Source organism: Gadus macrocephalus, chromosome 20 (assembly GCF_031168955.1).
Source record: "Gadus macrocephalus chromosome 20, ASM3116895v1".
NCBI classification, from domain to species: Eukaryota; Metazoa; Chordata; class Actinopteri; order Gadiformes; family Gadidae; genus Gadus; species Gadus macrocephalus.
In genome coordinates, this window is record NC_082401.1 from 4,370,313 (window position 1) to 4,387,764 (window position 17,452).

Below are 17,452 nucleotides of genomic sequence, written 5' to 3' on the forward strand. Positions count from 1 at the left end.
CACGCCCCAAGCCTCTCATTGGTCCGTCCGTCGGGCGTCATAGGTCTGGGAGCAGTAACTTTAGACCAGTTTTCCCGAACGAAAAGTAGTAGTTTTAGTTTGCAGTGGGTTTTTAGTTAATTCCCGATAAAATCATTGTTTTGGATCCACGGTTGATTAAAAAAGAAGAAGCTTCTATGAGAACAAAGTAGGATGTTAAAAAAAAGTAGCCAGACGGAGCGGTTTGATTGGAAAAGGGGCAAAGAGTGCTGTGGCGATATTGTTGGTAGCCTCGACGAGGTTGCAATGTCCCAGCCGGAGCAGAAAGAGAACCTCGATCCTCAGTCCTATTCACCACAAGAACAGAAAGAGAGCCTCGATTCTAAGTCTCATTCACCACAAGGACAGTCGGACTCCAACCAGAAGTGCTTAACCGAGGTAAACCCCAAGGCTGTGTGCAGAGTGTGCAAACGCCTGTATCGGGACCCCAAGATCCTCCCATGTTTGCATTCGTTTTGTGCAGACTGCATTCGGCAGCTGAACCCCTTTTCTGTCTCCGGACCAAATGTCAAACAAACGCTGAGTAAGGACGGACAGCCACCCACCGTCGACCAGAAAGTGACCACCGTCCTCTGCCCCGACTGTGACACTGAGGTTGATCTTCCCCCGTCGGGAGCGGACGGATTAACCACCGACCACCTGGCCCTGGACGAGGTGTTTCTGCAGACCCTCCTGACTCACAACTCCGTGCGCTGCGACCTTTGCAGCGACGGGGACGCGGAGCTGCGCTGCGAGGTGTGCTGCGTTAACCTCTGTGAGTTCTGCAGCCAAGCGCACAGGTAAGAGCTCTGAACCCTTCTTTCCGCTCACAGTTTAGCTTAGGCCTGTCCTGTATGTGATACCTACCCGGAGTCCCGGACCCCCCTCCCCCATTCAAGCTGTCAAGGGCCGCGCCGCATGACGAGGAATGTAACGCACGAGTTCCAATGCTTTACCCATGGAATTTAGTATAATCATATGGAAAGATCATCCTGGTCCAGCTACTTGACTTAAAGCCAAACATTAACACGCCATTTTCTCGGTCGGTCTTAATCTCTCGCCTCATTCCCGTTCACTTAATCTCTGTATATCTTTCTCTGTCCTCTCCTTCTCCATCTTGCCATCTCTGTCTGTCTGTCTGTCTGTCTGTCTGTCTGTCTGTCTGTCTGTCTGTCTGTCTGTCTGTCTGTCTGTGTCTCTGTCTGTCTGTCTGTCTGTCTCTCTGTCTCTCTAGGAGGCAGCGACGGACGTCCGCCCATACTGTCCAGAGCGTCCAGGAGCTGAAGGCCCAGGGTCGGCTGTCTCGCCCTGTCCTCTGCTCCCTGCACCCCGCCCAGGAGCTCCGCCTCTTCTGTGAGTCCTGCGACCAGCCCGTCTGTCTGGAGTGCGCTGCCACGTTCCACCGGGAGCACGACTGCAGCGCTGCACGGGACATTATCCATCACCATGGAGGCCGTATCCGGGACTTGGTCGTCGGGAGACTGCAGCCGCGCCTTCAGCGTCTGGAGGAGTCCCTGATGAAGGTGGGAGTGGTGTAGAGGATAGGGTGGGATTCAGGTGTGTGTCGTGTACAGGGTGGGTGGGGTTCAGGTGTAGGGGGTGGGTCGGGTTCAGGTGTAGAGGGTGGGTGGGGTTCAGGTGTAGCGGGTGGGTGGGGTTCAGGTGTGTGTCGTGTAGAGGGTGGGTGGGGTTCAGGTGTAGCGGGTGGGTGGGTGGGGTTCAGGTGTGTGTCGAGTACAGGGTGGATGAGGTTCAGGTGTGGCGGGTGGGTGGGGTTCAGGTGTGTCGTGTAGAGGGTGGGTGGGGTTCAGGTGTAGAGGGTGGGTGGGATTCAGGTGTGTGTCATGGATGGGGTTCAGGTGTAGCGGGTGGGTGGGTTTCAGGTGTGTGTCGTGTAGAGGGTGGGGTTCAGGTGTAGAGGGTGGGTAGGGTTCAGGTGTAGAGGGTGGGTGGGGTTCAGGTGTAGAGGGTGGGTGGGGTTCAGGTGTGTCGTGTATTGGGTTGGGTTCAGGTGTAGAGGGTGGGTGGGGTTCAGGTGTGTCGTGTATTGGGTGGGGTTCAGGTGTAGAGGGTGGGTGGGGTTCAGGTGTGTGTCGTGTAGAGCAGGGATGGGCAACTTTCATAATAAAGAGGACCACATTTTTCATTATAACCATCAGAGGGCCACATGACTGTGCACACAAAATTTTGAATTTGGTCGATAGGATTTCCTGTATTCTGGTGCACTTTGGGGATGGCCACTACCAAAAAAATCGTAAAGAATCATAACCTGTGTGCGGTATGTTAATGGAACCAACATACATAATTTCATTTTTTCCATGCTCAAACAGCCACATGAGTAGCCGCGGGGTCTTAAAAGTCTAAAAAATGTCTTAAATTTCATGTTCCTAAATTAAGGCCTTAAAAAGTCTTAAATTGCGTTACCCAAGTCTTAATTTTTTAAAGATGGTCTTAAATTTCCTACTAGGATATGTTTTCGTAGTCAACCGGACTGTAACACAAGGGGAAAATAGGGGGCGTTTTGCATATCGGGGTTTTGCGTAACGTCAGAGAACGTCTCATTTATTGGAGTATGCGCGAACAATACTTTGGGTTTTCGCGCCGGCAATCTCAACAAACATAATCAGTCGAGAGGAGACGCCACATCATGGGGAAGCAGGGCTCTCAAGTCTCACGCATTCGGCGTGAGACACGCAATTCGACCCATGCACACGCTCACACGCCACACTTATTTCTCACGCAGAGAAATTACCAGGATAGCGCCCACCAACTTGCGCCACTATTTAACAGTGGAACAGGTAGGAATCAAATGGGTTCCCCTTACGAAGGGTGACCAGACGTCCTCTTTTGCCCAGACATGCCCTCTTTTTGAGACACTTATAAAAATAAATGTGTCCGGGCGGAATTTCAAAATCGTCCGGGATTTTATTAAAGCCTCATACATGTTCACATTGAATTTGCGTTGCGTTCCTCTGGGTCGGTCACAAACTACTTAAGCTACGCCCTCCCCACCTCAGTTCTGTTCGCTTTGCATTGCTGGAAGTGAGTAGGGGGAGTGGTTAAGTAGAGCCTTCAGATTGGACGGTTTGACTTTAGAGTTACCGTCATGTTTTGTATTTTTTTTTTTGTTGCCATTATTGTTTTATAGGGACAAACATTAACAAATTTCTCCTACAGGGGATTGATAATGTTCTATCTATTGAACAGAAAGAAACACTTGGTCATACTTTACACACTTTACCACAGCATTGGCCTACTGAATGCCACAGATATATTTTAAGCATTGGACTGAATGCCACATAAATATATAATTATGTTTTTGCACGTTTGCAACGTTTAAAAGTTCAGGGAAAAGTATAGCCTCTACTGGTGTTGCTTAGGCCAATATCCTTTTGAGGCAGTGTTGTTTCCAAATATTAGTGTTAAGGGCCAATAATGCTTACTATCATACATTAGTCACCATGTCTGTGGACGGGTTAGGGTTAGGGTTCGGGCTGGCTCCATACATTACGAAGGAGTTAGTAAAAGAGGTCAACGAGGCAAGTGGTGGATTCATTGAAATGGTTGAGGAAATTTGAATGCTGAGAAACGACAGCAATTTGAAAAGAGTTTGTTTGTTTATATTTTATATTGTGTGTTGAAAGTTTGATATTTAAACCAAAAATACAGCTACACTTTCACACCATCACTTTGTGTATTGTTTTTTTAATCTTTTATTATCATTTCTGGGTACATGGTCTTAAGAGACATCAGGCCTCTAGACTTTGAGTTAGGCCCTCAGTTTGGCTCTTTGATTGGTGAGTGCACACTTATCCTTTGGCACATTCATTAATGTATTGACATGAATGTTTCATATGTTCCAAAAAAACATGAATAACATGCACAACCGCGTTTTACGACTGCTTAATGGGTGCGATGTAGGTCTTAATTTTCATTGAAGTGGTCTTAAAAAAGTCTAAAAAAAGTCTTAAATTTGGGTTGATCAAACCTGGGGAAACCCATAGTATTTTTATCAGTGCAAAGGGCTAACATACATCATCATTCTCTCAGTGCGTTTACATGCAGAGTCATTATCGGATAAAGAAACTAAGGCCCCGTCCACACGAAGCCGAAACAGGCGAAACCGTTACGGTTTCGATCTATCCGGTTTCGCAGTATCTCCGTAAAGACGGAGTCAAGCGAAACCGGGTAGATCTGTAGAAACGCTGTAGTACACATTCCAGGCCCATAAGGGGCGCTGCTTCTGCTACAGAAATCCTTGTTGTTGTGAGTTCTGAGACTCCGCGGGCTTAACAGTCATTGGCTAGAGGGTCGAGGGGTGGGGCGATGACGTCATTGTTTACGGTTTCAGGCGTCCACACGAATCCAAAACGAAACCGGGTAGATTTGAAACCACCTCCGAGGATGGTTTCAGAAGTTTGCGGTTTCGGTCAGCGGATTCGCCGGCTTCGTGTGGACGGAAGGCTGAACCGTACAAGACCTTAGCGGTTTCGCCATGAAATCGGCTTCGTGTGGACGGGGCCTAATAAGACCTCAACCGGACTTTTAAAATGCATGTAAACACCTTTACCGATCTACTTCGGACCGAAATCGGTACATGAACGGACAAGCGAAATCGGATAAGAACACCTAGATAACTCTTGGTTATCTAGGTGAAGGTTTCTACCTGCATGTAAACCCGCGTCGGATTTCGCATTCTGCGCATGCTCGAGATCTTGAGGCTGGGGAATGTGAGCCGGAAGTAGAAGGAGATGGTAGTTGTGTTGTTATCGCCATAGACATATAAACAATTCTTATTTCTTTATAAATATAAATATTTAATTATTTCTTTATATTTTTATGGTTGTCGCCGTCGGAAAACGAGAAACGGCGATTTATTTAAAAAGGTGACGTAGAAGATGGAGGAAGCCGGTGTCATGCCATTACCCCCTAGCCACTGTACCCAGATGCTTCAAAACATCCATCATCGTTCCAGTTGCAAAAAAGTCTGTTGTGTCCTGTCTGAATGACTACCGTCCTGTTGCATTGACCCCAATAGTGATGAAGTGTTTTGAACGGTTAATCAAACCACACATCACATCCAGCCTACCTGCATCACTGGATCCTCATCAGTATGCCTACCGTTTAAACCGTTTCACAGAGGAGCAATATCCACCACCCTGCATACAGTACTCACCCATCTAGAACAGAGAGACACCTATGCTAGAATACTGTATGTTGACTTCAGCTCTGCATTTAACACCATCTTGCCGCAGAGACTGATGGATAATCTTCTCCTCCTGGGCCTAAACCCCACCCTCTGTCACTGGATACTGGATTTCCTGTTGGAGCGACCACAGTCAGTTCGTGTTGGGAAAAAAATCTCCAAATCCATCACACTGAGTACAGGATCCCCCCAGGGATGTGTGCTCAGTCCTCTGCTGTACACGCTGCTGACCCATGACTGTGTGCCAAGGCACAAGAACAACATGATTGTTAAGTTTGCAGATGACACTACAGTCGTGGGTCTCATTCATGGGAATGAGGAATCCTATTACAGAGAGGAGGTCAATCTGTTTGAGAGATGGTGCAGAGACAACAACCTGGTGCTCAATGCGGAAAAGACCAAGGAAATGATCGTGGACTTCCGTAGATCAAAACCTAAGCACACACCCCTCTGCATCAGTAATCGTGAAGTGGAAAAGGTGGAGAACATCAAGTTCCTGGGAGTACAGATCTCTGACAACCTTTCCTGGTCCAAAAAATCACCACTGGGCTAGTGAAGCGAGCCCAACAGAGATTGTACTTCCTGAGGAAACTCCATCAGGCCTCACTACCTCCCAGTATCCTCACCACATTCTACAGGGGTGCTGTGGAGAGTGTGCTGACGTACGCCATCTCTACCTGGTTCTCCAGCTGCAGTGCGGCGGACAAAAAGGCCCTGCAAAGAGTGGTGAGATCAGCGGAAAAGGTCATTGGAGCCTCACTTCCCTCTGTCCAGGACATATTCCTAAGCCGCTGCAGGAATAGGGCCCAGAAAATAGTGAGAGACCCCTCTCACCCTCTGAACAACTTCTTTAAGCTCCTACCCTCCAAGAAGCGCTATCGCAGCTTAAGATGCTCCACCACCAGGCTGCGGAACAGCTTCCTGCCTCAAGCTGTCAGGATGCTCAATGCACCGGCGTCCTAAATCTTCCCACTGGACTTTATTTATTATTTATTTATTCATCATTGGGACGTTTGTTTGTAATGTATGTGATCTTGATCCCTGAGAAACGCCTTCTCGTTTTGTTGTTCAATCAACAAAATGACAATAAATTTGATTTGATTTTGATTTGATTTGATATAAAGTGAAACCCCCTATCATCATCAACATGCATTCAGTACACACTACGCTTCGATTTCGACCAAGGCTGAACTAAAAGTACACGTTTTCCTAAACATCAACAAGGTTGTAAAATAGTAACTTTGTGCACATCTGTAAAAATAAACGTTTTTCTTCTGATGTGTATACGATCTTTATTCATTCATTGCGCCGCGACCAAACTGACGGGGATGTTCTCTGATATTTTGAATCTTAAAGACCGCGTCGGGTTCTCCGACTCTCTGGTACTTCCACAACAAAGACTTGTAGTGGGGGTTATCTCTGCCATGGTGGAGAAGGAATTGGGGGAAATGAATTTTGGCTATGACTCTGAAGGCAAGATTGAAACGCTACATGGAGGAGAAAGGGATCGTTGCCATATGCGGGACAGCTGTTGGTTCACTTCGGGTCCATGTCATTTCTCCAAAACTCCATTGTTCCGACCTCTCGGTCGTATGCGGACCGCAAACGACCGAGAGGTAGAAACAATGTAGTAAGAGCTGTCAGTTGACAGCTGTATGCTGAAAACATCTTTCTCGAATGCCGCTGTCACACCAAATTTGTACCGGGTGCCAAATTTGTACCGGGTACGTAATCAGTTGTCCGTTGCCTGGCAACGGACAACAGATTACTTAAGGGGTTGTCCGTTGCCAGGCAGGTTTCAAAAAACAATCGCACTCATGTTGCCAAAGACGAAATAATATAATACAGATAACGGATCGCTAGATAACACTTGTTTTTACTTTATATTTGTATTGTATTTAATTGTGAATTGGTCTTCTGCTCTAAAAATGTTTACTTTTCCCACAATTTCATAGAAAAGCCAAACATCCACAGTCTCAACCCATTTTTCCTATATGACCATTTTGTTATTGTTTAACACCATACGGCTATTATTAGGTGAATACCATTAACAGTGCAAATTTTCAGATCTGTGCTCTTTTAAGAAAGCCCTTAATTCACTTGAGAAATGTGTGCTTGGAGGATTTCTGGATGTTGTAACTTATCGATGGACATTTTGACCAAGTGAATCTGGCTGCCGTTCAGGTTTATCAGTGGCTCAATAGGATAATGCCGTGTACAGGTTTCCTTAGGTCAAAGTTCGAATCCCGATTATAGCATTATGAACAAGCTGAACATGACATTCGGCCATTGCTTTGCAGCTCACCTGAAAGCCGAGGCACAGTATTGCATTAAGTGGAACATCTTCTTCATCAACATCTTTCCTTCATAAATATTTGTCATATTTATATATCCTCCATTAGTGTGTTCTTGACTTTTAATTTTGCTCGGACCTTGTTAATCACCGCTTGCGGATATATATATTATTATTTTATTAAATTATGTGTGTGGGCCTGACTGAGGTGAGGATGTGGGCCGTATGCGGGCCAGTTGCCCTTCCCTGGTGTAGAGGGTGGGGTTCAGGTTTAGAGGGTGGGTGGGGTTCGGGTGTGTGTGTCAGTGAAGGGAGTGGGAGGGGTTCAGGTGTGTGTCGGTGTAGTGGGTGGGGTTCGAGTGTGGGTCGATGGGCTTCAGGTGTGGGTCGATGGAGAGTACCGGTGGAGTTCGGGTGTTTGTAATGTTTCAGGAGTGGGAATCAACGTTCCACTGTGTTGCAGGTTGAAATCACCCAGGATGCCTTGCAGGCAAGGATGGAAGCCACTGCTGAGGATGTGCGGGCGTTTGCACGAGGTTATGCCGCCTCCGTGGAGACGCACTGTCTGTCCCTGCTACGACGCCTCGAGGAGCTGAGGGTGCAGCGCAGGTACGTGCTGCAGCCAGGTGTTCCAGCCAGGTGTTCCAGCCAGGTGTTACACTCGGGTGTTACAGCCAGGTGTTACACTCAGGTGTTACAGCCAGGTGGTACAGCCAGGTGTTACAGCCAGGTGTTACAGCCAGGTGGTACAGCCAGGTGGTACAGCCAGGTGGTACAGCCAAGTTGTACAGCCAGGTGTTACAGCCAGGTGGTACAGCCAGGTGGTACAGCCAGGTGGTACAGCCAGGTGGTACAGCCAGGTGGTACAGCCAAGTTGTACAGCCAGGTGTTACAGCCAGGTGCTACAAGTGTTACAGCCAGGTGTTACAGCCAGGTGCTACGGGGGATACAGCCAGGTGCTACAGGTGCTACAGCCAGGTGTTACAGCCTGGTGTTGCAGCCTGGTTTGTGTTACAGCCTGGTGTGTTACAGCCTGGTGTGTTACGGCAATGTGTGTTACGGCGATTTGTGTTACAGCCTAGTGTGTTACAGCCTGGTGTGTTATATGTGAGAAATGTAGTATTATTATGCCTATATATTTGATAACAGTGTGAAACAAAGCAAAGGGAATTCCATGTGTGGTTTATTACACCTCCTGATAGCCCTCTGAAAGAAGCTCCTTATCTCATGTTTACGTCAGAGCCGGTCCTAGGGCGACCGGTGACCACTGAAGCTTTTATCTCTATATTCCATGACCTCAGTCTATTTCTCAGTTAACTTATATGTTAAGGTGAACTAATGTCACAATTAAAGGGAAACGTTGCCGGCCGTATGAATGTACAGTATCTACCATATGGTTAAAGGAGCCATGTGAAGGAATGTCAACGAAGGCCTACATCCTGAGGGATATTTAAGTTTCAGTCATTTACATAATTACGAGTGAAACCTGAGTTGAACCTCAGTTACTAAGCTGTAAATGGGCCCCTAGAAAGACCCCTATAATCCTCTGTATTCCTGGCCCGTCTTCCTGAGAGGGGGGGGGGGGGGGCTTTATGACGTCCACAAGGAAGAAAGGAGCCCCCTGCGGTCTTTCTCTCACGTTAATACACTGACTCAGGCCCCCCCCAGAAAACTATCTTTTCCCCTCCGTTTTCCTTGGCAGTGTTTCAGGAATTTCTCCGTAAAGATGGACTCGCTGTAAAAAAACGCAACTCGCTGTAGTACATATTAAAGGCATCTATGTGGTGCTGGTTCTAACCCTGGTGTGTAACAAACAGCTGTGCAACAGCCAGGTATGTGTTATCACCGTGTCTTTAAAGTAAACCGCAGCTTGAAGCAGCCATCTGAACCAGCGCTCCCACAGGAACCAGCTCCACCTGCAGAAGGTGCAGCTGCAGCAGGCGCTGTCCGACACTCGTGGCGGCGTCCGGTTCGCCGAGAGGCTGCTGGCGTGCGGCTCAGACGCCGAGATCCTCAACGCCAAGGGGGTCACGCTGGCCCGCCTCACCAGCCTGGTGGAGAGCGGCTACGACCCCAGCCCGGCCACGGTTGCCCCCGACGACAGCAGCAGTATCCACTTCCTGCCTGGGGAGGGTGCAGGGGAGGTGGACGGGTACCCAGTGGTGGGGGTCATCCAGATGCAGACACTGGACCTCAGCAGGTGCACCATCGAAGGGGAAGGTAAGGCTACTGGAGCTCTCCTACCATAGAGAGATGAGCACCATTAAAGAGGGGATATCATGCTTCTTCGACTTTACCCTTTAGACTGTTTGTCTATATGTTTTACGTCTGCTAAGCTAAGCTGAGTCTGAGCCAGGGGGAGTATTCGTTCCCACTGGGAACTTCTCGGGGGTCGGGCCTTAAAGCGACATGATACAAAACTGACCGTTTTTGAAAGATGCGGAAATTGGTATTGCAGAGATGAACAGTATGAGAATAATAAGGGGTATTTTAACATACAGGCATGTAACCCTAGTCTAGTAGTCCTAAATGCAATTATGAACCCTAAAGAAGCATGATATGGGATGTTTAAAGAGAAATTAGGGCCTTGGCATCTTACTCATGAATGCGAACAGGTAGGCTGATGGGAGGTAAATTTTACTTTACGTTAATCATCCTCATCCTAATTTGAGAATGAACACTTTATTGATCTCTTTACCTTATCATAGACCTGCGGGAACATTTCAAGTATGCTGTTGCATTGTTGAGTATGGTCTTCCTCCAACCCCTCATTGAGCCATTCCCCGAGGCAGTTATAGCTTATCTAAGTAGTAGCTGTAGCTGACATTTCTCGTTGCTAGGGCACTTTGAAGTGGGGATAACTAGCGGGTAAAGGAGAATGGTGTGCGTGTGTACATGCTGACAGTGAGGATTTGTGTTCTTGCTTCTCTGTTTCCTTTTGTTTTGAGAATTCTCAAAACAAAAGTATTTTCTTCAAGTATAATTATTTACAATTTCAAACACAAATTCCATTTGCCTGTTCCATTATTAGGTTAGAGATGGTTAAGTTGAGGTAATAGGTTAGAGGTGAGACAGTTAAGATTAGTTTGTGTGCTTTTGTGTCACTCCATTTACAAATTATATTAATTTAACTACAAATAAAGAACCCAACAAACCATGAATTAAAAATACAGATGATATGTATTTATTTAATTATGAAAGTACATCACAGGCATAATCAATTATGCATTTTATACATTATTAATAATCAATTAGCAACCCAATACCCAATACTTTGTTTGTGTTATTTAAACTTATTTATTAAGGGTTAGGGTGGGGTTGATCTATTATTGCGTACAATCCATGTTCCTGAGGCTTTATTTAGGCTTTTAAATATATTTGATTTTGCTAATGTCTCCAGGTCCTGTAGTGTAATACTTAACAAATGAAAAACTAGGCTTGGTTCTGTTTTTGGTAAATATATGTTTTAGCCGGGTTCCAACCTTCAAAAAGAAATACAAGGCAGCTTAGGAAAACTTAATATTTACATATACAGGTGTACTGACTTGGTAAGCCAGGTGGTGCTGTTTTCAGATTGACCCATCTCAATTGCTGTTTATGGAGTTTTAAAGTGTTTTCTCCTTTTTGAAGTTAGACAGATATTATGTATTCAACCGATATTGATATATATTCCTCTTTACCAGAAGTGGATGGGCAGGAGTATTCACTCTTTTTTTCACAAGCTTCTTTTGTCATAACCACAGATATACTATATTTTTCTATTTTGGAATACTCCAGCGCATGCATGCCTGTACTGTCCGTTTTGGGTTACCAGGCAACTTCAAGCATTCAGCCTACAACCCTGCAAATTTGATTGTGTGAATTGAGATGACGAAAGCCATATAGTACTGCCCCCGAAAATAAAGTTGGAGCGAAAGCATTTTACAAAATCTGACAGGCAGGGACTAGCTCAAACAAGGAGGGTTGGTTTTCCTTTAATAACAGGTATAGGAAATGTCGGCTGCATCCGTTTCTCTTCACAATGCTGAAGCAGTCGCCTGACACAGCCAGTCCAATTCGCAAAAGCCTGTTAGTCTGCAACCTCTCAGTTAATTTCCATTTCCAAGGGGAGTCATTCCCGGGCGCGGACCCAAAATGCCCCTGGAATTAAACCTACCACCAAGTCCCCTCCAGCGAAGAAGGGCATGGTTGAAGATCTCATGACAGCATGACTCTGTTGAACCAAGTACGGAACCGGTTGATCTTACAACCTGAACAACCACACTCCAAAAAAGTTTGCAGGGGTATGCAGATGAGTGGTTGAGAGAGAGCGTGCAAGCTTTAATGTCACTTTAATGTCAACCAAGTCAGGCTTACAGATATGCCTGACACATTTCATAAACGAGCAGGTAGGGGGTAGGACATTTGTCTGCATAGGGATTGCAGACATTGGGAGTTGAACAGCCCGACCATTACAATATCCTGTCTTGTGTGAATGTTTGTACCCTCACCGGTCTCCTCTGCTACTCCACCCCTCCAGGGGTGCAGGTGGGCAGGCAGGGGCAGCCGGGACACTTCACCTTGGTGTGCCGGGACTCCGCCGGACAGCCGCTGGGTCGCGGCGGGGAGAACGTTCTGGTCAGCATCATAAACAAGGACAAGAAGAACTGGTATGACTCTAGAACACTGCCACCCTTTGACTGCACCTTGGCCCACTAGAGGGGCGCCAGAGGTGATGGGTAACATTTAGAAATGTTTCAAATGAATCCTGAGATAGGTCTGCTAAACGAGTCGTTTAGCAGGGCTAAATTGATACGTAATTATATTTTATATTTTCTACCATAAGCATATAGTAATGTATCCGATTATTCATTTGATCCTTTTTTATGTATTTGACTTTTAATCAGATTGAAAGCATATCATATTTAGTTTACTTTTGATTGTAAAGATGCATTCTTTTGAGTATTCACATTAATAGCTGCTCGGCATTGGATATTGGCTTAAAGAGAATCAATACACAATCAATGACTTTCTCTCCAGCATGGTGGAGGCTACGGTGTTTGATAAAAACGACGGTAGCTTCTCTGTTTCCTACACACTGTCAGAACCTGGGAGCTACTCTGTGTGGGTCTGTGTTAAAGCACAACATGTCAAGGTACTGCTTTTTATTCATATTTTTAGTCCTACTACTAACATGTATCCCAATTAGCGAGAAACTATCCTTTCTCTTGCTCTGCTCCGGCTTGAACTATCTTTGGATAACAATCAGTAGTAACTCTCTAAGGGCGCCCTCAAACTAGGCCATCTGTACCGTGCCCAAGTCCGTTTCCTGTAAGTACGATTTCCCCCCCCCCCCCCCCCCCCCCTTGCTGTGCCGCTGCCCTCTGCTCACACTAGGCAATCTCAACTGGGCCTGAGTATGGTTGCTTGTTGTACATACGTCATCACCAAGCGTCCGCTGCTTAGCAGAACAACAGTGGAGAACAACACAGAGAACACAATTGACACATTACTGACTTTGTTGCTTAATTGGAGCCGCTCTACTCAGATACAGCCCTCTCTCACTGAGGATTTTTACACTGCCAAATATGCCGTTTTATGCCCGCCTTTTTCGTGGCACGGTCCGCACGTTTACACTCCCCAAGGTAAATTGCCTGCTTGAGCTAGAACCCCAATTTACCCTCCCAGAACCTGCACACATTGACAGTTTATTGGGTTTCATTCTGTTGTAAATGCGACGGCTCCGTGGTTCCAGGGGGTGCGGGGCTTGGGTAGTGGTGTTGCTGCACTGTCTCCACAGAGACAACGCAGTGATATGATCATGAGCAGTTCAAACTGGAGAGAAAGGGAAATCCGCGAGCTGCTGATCATGTGAGAGAAGGTGATGCACTCGTATTAAACAAAGACGTTGAAAGATGGTGCGATTTACTAGAGAGACGAAGAGGACCTGTCCCGAGGCTTTTGTCGGGATAAAAATCAAGTGGTCAGCAAAATAAAGAAAATGTTGGCGTTTTTGCACTTCCAGCTCAGGTTGTGTGTCCGTGCGTGTGCATGTGTCGGCTCATTAGCATCTGTACCGTGGCCTGAGGCCACGGTATTGAATTGTACATGAGTACGGTTGGCGTGCTCACACTGGCCAAACGATCTAGACTTTAGGGGCGCACTAGGTGTCAAACAGACTTGGGCACAGTACAGATGGCCTAGTGTGAGTGCGCCCTAACATTGAGCCATGAACAGGATAATGCTACATCCTGTTTACAAATAAAGATGCATGTGGTCCCTCCCTCTCTCCCGCCCTCCCTCCCCCTCTCCCTCCCTCTGTCCTTCCCTCCCCCTCTCCCTCCCTCTGTCCTTCCCTCCCCCTCTCCCTCCCTCTCCCCCTCCCCCTCTCCCCCTCTCCCCCTATCTCTCCCCCCCAGGGTTCTCCCTTCCCACTGACCGTGACCAGGCGGTTGAGGCGTCATGCCGGAACGTTCCACTGCTGCACCTTCTGCTCCAGCGGGGGGGCTAAAGACGCCCGCTGTGGCTGTCCTGGAACCATGCCTGGTAGGACACACACACACTCACACACGCAGAACACTCCCACACAATAACATAAAAGCATACACTTGCACTCGCACACTCACACGCACAGTTTGATGGAATGTGCTAGGCTCACTCTGGTTGTCAAATCGTTCCCAGCGCGGATCTTCTCACAAGTCCTGGAAAATGAGTATCATCTTGTTTTCGTTATCTCCCTCAACATTGTTTCCATCCCTCATTCCTCCATCCCCTTCGTGTGTGTGTGTGTGTGTGTGTGTGTGTGTGTGTGTGTGTGTGTGTGTGTGTGTGTGTGTGTGTGTGTGTGTGTGTGTGTGTGTGTGTGTGTGTGTGTGTGTGTGTGTGTGTGTGTGTGTGTGTGTGTGTGTGTGTGCGTGCGTTAGGAGGGTTCCAGGGCTGTGGTCATGGGCATAAGGGCCACCCAGGGCAGCCTCACTGGTCGTGCTGCGGGAGCACACAGGAACAGTCTGAGTGTCGGGCCCCTGGCCATAGGCCAGTGACGCCGACCGTGCGGGGCCAACTGCGCACAGTGGAGCTCTGAGCCAATGGAATCATCACGCCGTGTTGCGCCAGGCAGGGGGATGGAGGTTTGGAACGCTAATCACAGCCATACCACAAGCTTGTGAATGGAAAGAAAGTAGGAGGCCACTTTGTAGACAGTACATGTGCTAAAACAGCACTAAACCATTATAGAGGTGAGGAAAAGTAAATTGATGATCTCTTCTGAATTCATTAATTTTCAATTTGCTAAAAACCAGCAGACAGATTAGTATTTAGTAGGTGAACTGAATTAAGTATGTCTGTTAACTATAATAGCAGTCCTTTACACCATTGGGGAATGACACGCTTCAAGTGCTAATGAGTCGTTTTACAGTAGTCGTGGTTACTTTTTGCACCTGAATTTATTTAGAAGAATATTGACTGGAGGTCAAACATATTGAACTCTATCACATACGGAGGGAATTGAAAAAAGGCTGGAACTACAGGGATCGACCGATACCGATTTTTTTAGGGCCGATACGATACCGATATTTTTTCCTCAGCCTTAGCCGATACACCGATACCGATTTTCTTGAGCCGATTTTTTTTAATTTATTTTTTAAAGGAACATTTATTGAACTTCAATATAAAAAACAATATTTAACAAATAGTAAAAACAGGTGAAGTAGAACAAGTAAGAACAAGTAGATGAACAATATTTAACTAATATTAAAAACAGGTGAGGTAGAACAAGTAAAAATAAATAAAAAAATCGGCGAAAATCAGCCGCGTATCGGCCGATACGATACACGTAAAAACCGCGAATATCGGCCGATAATATCGGCCGACCGATATATCGGTCGATCCCTAATACTACACACACAGTATTATTTCTACTGCTAGTGTTTCATTTGACACCAGTGCATTTTCCGATAATGAACTGGGGTTCAAATCAAACACTAGCAGTTAGCCTTATAGAAGGCTGCACTCTCATGCAAATATATGGCCTGTTAAGCCCTTTGAGACTGTAATGGTGATTAAGGAAAAAAATAATGCAGGCCCCCCACATTTATTGCTGTGTCCTGTGTCATCATTTGGATATACAAGGCTGAGATTCCCATTCATTTTTATTCCCTCTCGAATGTTAGGACTACAGAGATATACACAAACCTAGTATTTTTTATTTGTGTTTTTTACATGTATGAACACTGACATTATTTATGTTTGTTAAAATCCCTCACAATCCTATGTTTTCTATCCACTGGTCCAAAACGTCTAGGCATACATATTAAACATTTGTATCTGTTAAAATGAATCTGTAATATGAAATAAACCTATTTTAATTGTTCAATATTGTAATATGTATCCTTTTTCTTAAAATGGCCTACTGTTCTACATTCATCCACTAGGGGGCAGACTACAACGAGTCGGCTGTAGTAGAATCTGTTCCTGTAACATCTGTAGACTTCAAGGCAATCATCATGTACCGTTTAGCTCTCAACGCTTGTTCTTACATAATCATTCATAATCAGTATTCTCCCTCCGTTCCATTACTGGAGCAATTTCCAGCTAAGGAGTCGCTAATAAATACTGCATTATCATAAAACATGCCTTAAGCAGGGAATGATTGCGACTCTTAGTATGAATGTTTGATGAAGCAGGATGAGCCACTAACCTCTGAAACCCATCACCCAGACGCTTGAGTGGTGACATTGCCTGGCGACACATATCGTTGGTGAGGGATGCTACATTGGAACACGTGTATGTCTACAAAGAAGGACCACTGCAACCCAAACACAATCACAGATGGTGTTGTTGGAGAAAAATAAAACTGCAGCATTTGAATTGTGTATGTTTTATCTTTCATCTTATGTTTCTTGGCCTCTTTAACAACCATAGAAATCCAAAATTTCTGTGATTAATCTACTTTTAAAGTTCACTTTCTGTCATGCTCATTATACAAGTTATCTGTCTGCCTTCTGTTTTTATCCCCTGAAAAATGCATCATCATAGTGCATCATTCAATGTCAAGATTTTGTTTTTAGAAACATAGGCCCATGGCATATTACATCCTACATCTGACTGTTAAAATTCTCAAAGTTTTGTTTGGTTAATATAGTAGAATATTTTGAAAAATGTAATTAACTGTTACGGATTAGACTTTTAAAAACCATCCATGTAGCAAAGCCATGTGCAATCTTTTGCGTATTTTGTTTTAAAATCTGTTTGCTGGTTCCCAAAGTGAGGCCTTGGAAGGAGGGCTCATGCCAACAGACCACATTAACCCCCTTCTCCCCAGCTGACTCCTGGTTGAGCTCTCAGAGCTAGTGTACCTTGTAAGCAGCGTAAGCAACGACCCTGTGCCCTGCCGTCTTTCCCTTATCGTCACATGCCACTTCCCATGCTCTTCCTCTTCTCTTCACCTCCTGCTCATCCGTTCCTCTTATACACTTACTTTTTATTATTATATTTATTTTTTATTATTTAAGTCTCAGCTTTCCTACTTGTGTTTCTCATATACCTTTACTTTCTCTTATATTGCACTGTTGGAGGAGCCCAAGACTAAAGAATTTCATTGCCAGTGACTGCTCTGTAATTGTTGTGCATATGACAATAAAAACATCTTGAATCTTGAATCCTCTTCTCTTCACCTCCTGCTCTTCCTCTACTTCTCACCTCCTGCTCAAGGATTGTGAACTCTTATCATTTAGACGCAGTTAGGTATGAGAACGACTGCACCAGTAGGATTTTATTCTACTGCTGTAATAAGAAACCATCATGGACAACCAGAGAGTGAGTGACCCCCCCCCCCCCCATTCAGTACTTGTTGAGGACAACTCACATCACTTCATTTGATTTCTGGATACAACTTTATTTTGAGTACCATTTCCCGTAAGTGGCAACTTGACATCGATTTCTTGGCGCCCGAGTCCCTC

General features: G+C 45.7%; 1 protein-coding gene across 1 annotated transcript; it reads left to right on the top strand.

The window, feature by feature from the left end:
• Positions 1–38: 38 nt before the first annotated feature.
• On the top strand, positions 39–15,867 carry trim45 (tripartite motif containing 45). The gene is made up of 8 exons (XM_060039798.1): positions 39–818; positions 1,253–1,541; positions 7,981–8,126; positions 9,421–9,737; positions 12,037–12,166; positions 12,537–12,651; positions 13,916–14,042; positions 14,420–15,867. Exons 1-8 carry the CDS (start codon positions 193–195, stop codon positions 14,575–14,577), a joined length of 1,908 nt encoding a protein of 635 aa, XP_059895781.1. The 5' UTR covers positions 39–192; the 3' UTR covers positions 14,578–15,867.
• The last annotated feature ends 1,585 nt before the right edge of the window (positions 15,868–17,452 follow it).

Coding starts and splice junctions, on each gene's coding strand:
- trim45 (XM_060039798.1), top strand. CDS start 193: ATGTTAAAAAAAAGTAGCCAGACGGAGCGGTTTGATTGGAAAAGGGGC. Junction 9,738..12,036: donor GTGCACCATCGAAGGGGAAG/GTAAGGCTACTG, acceptor CCACCCCTCCAG/GGGTGCAGGTGGGCAGGCAG. Junction 12,652..13,915: donor TTAAAGCACAACATGTCAAG/GTACTGCTTTTT, acceptor TCTCCCCCCCAG/GGTTCTCCCTTCCCACTGAC.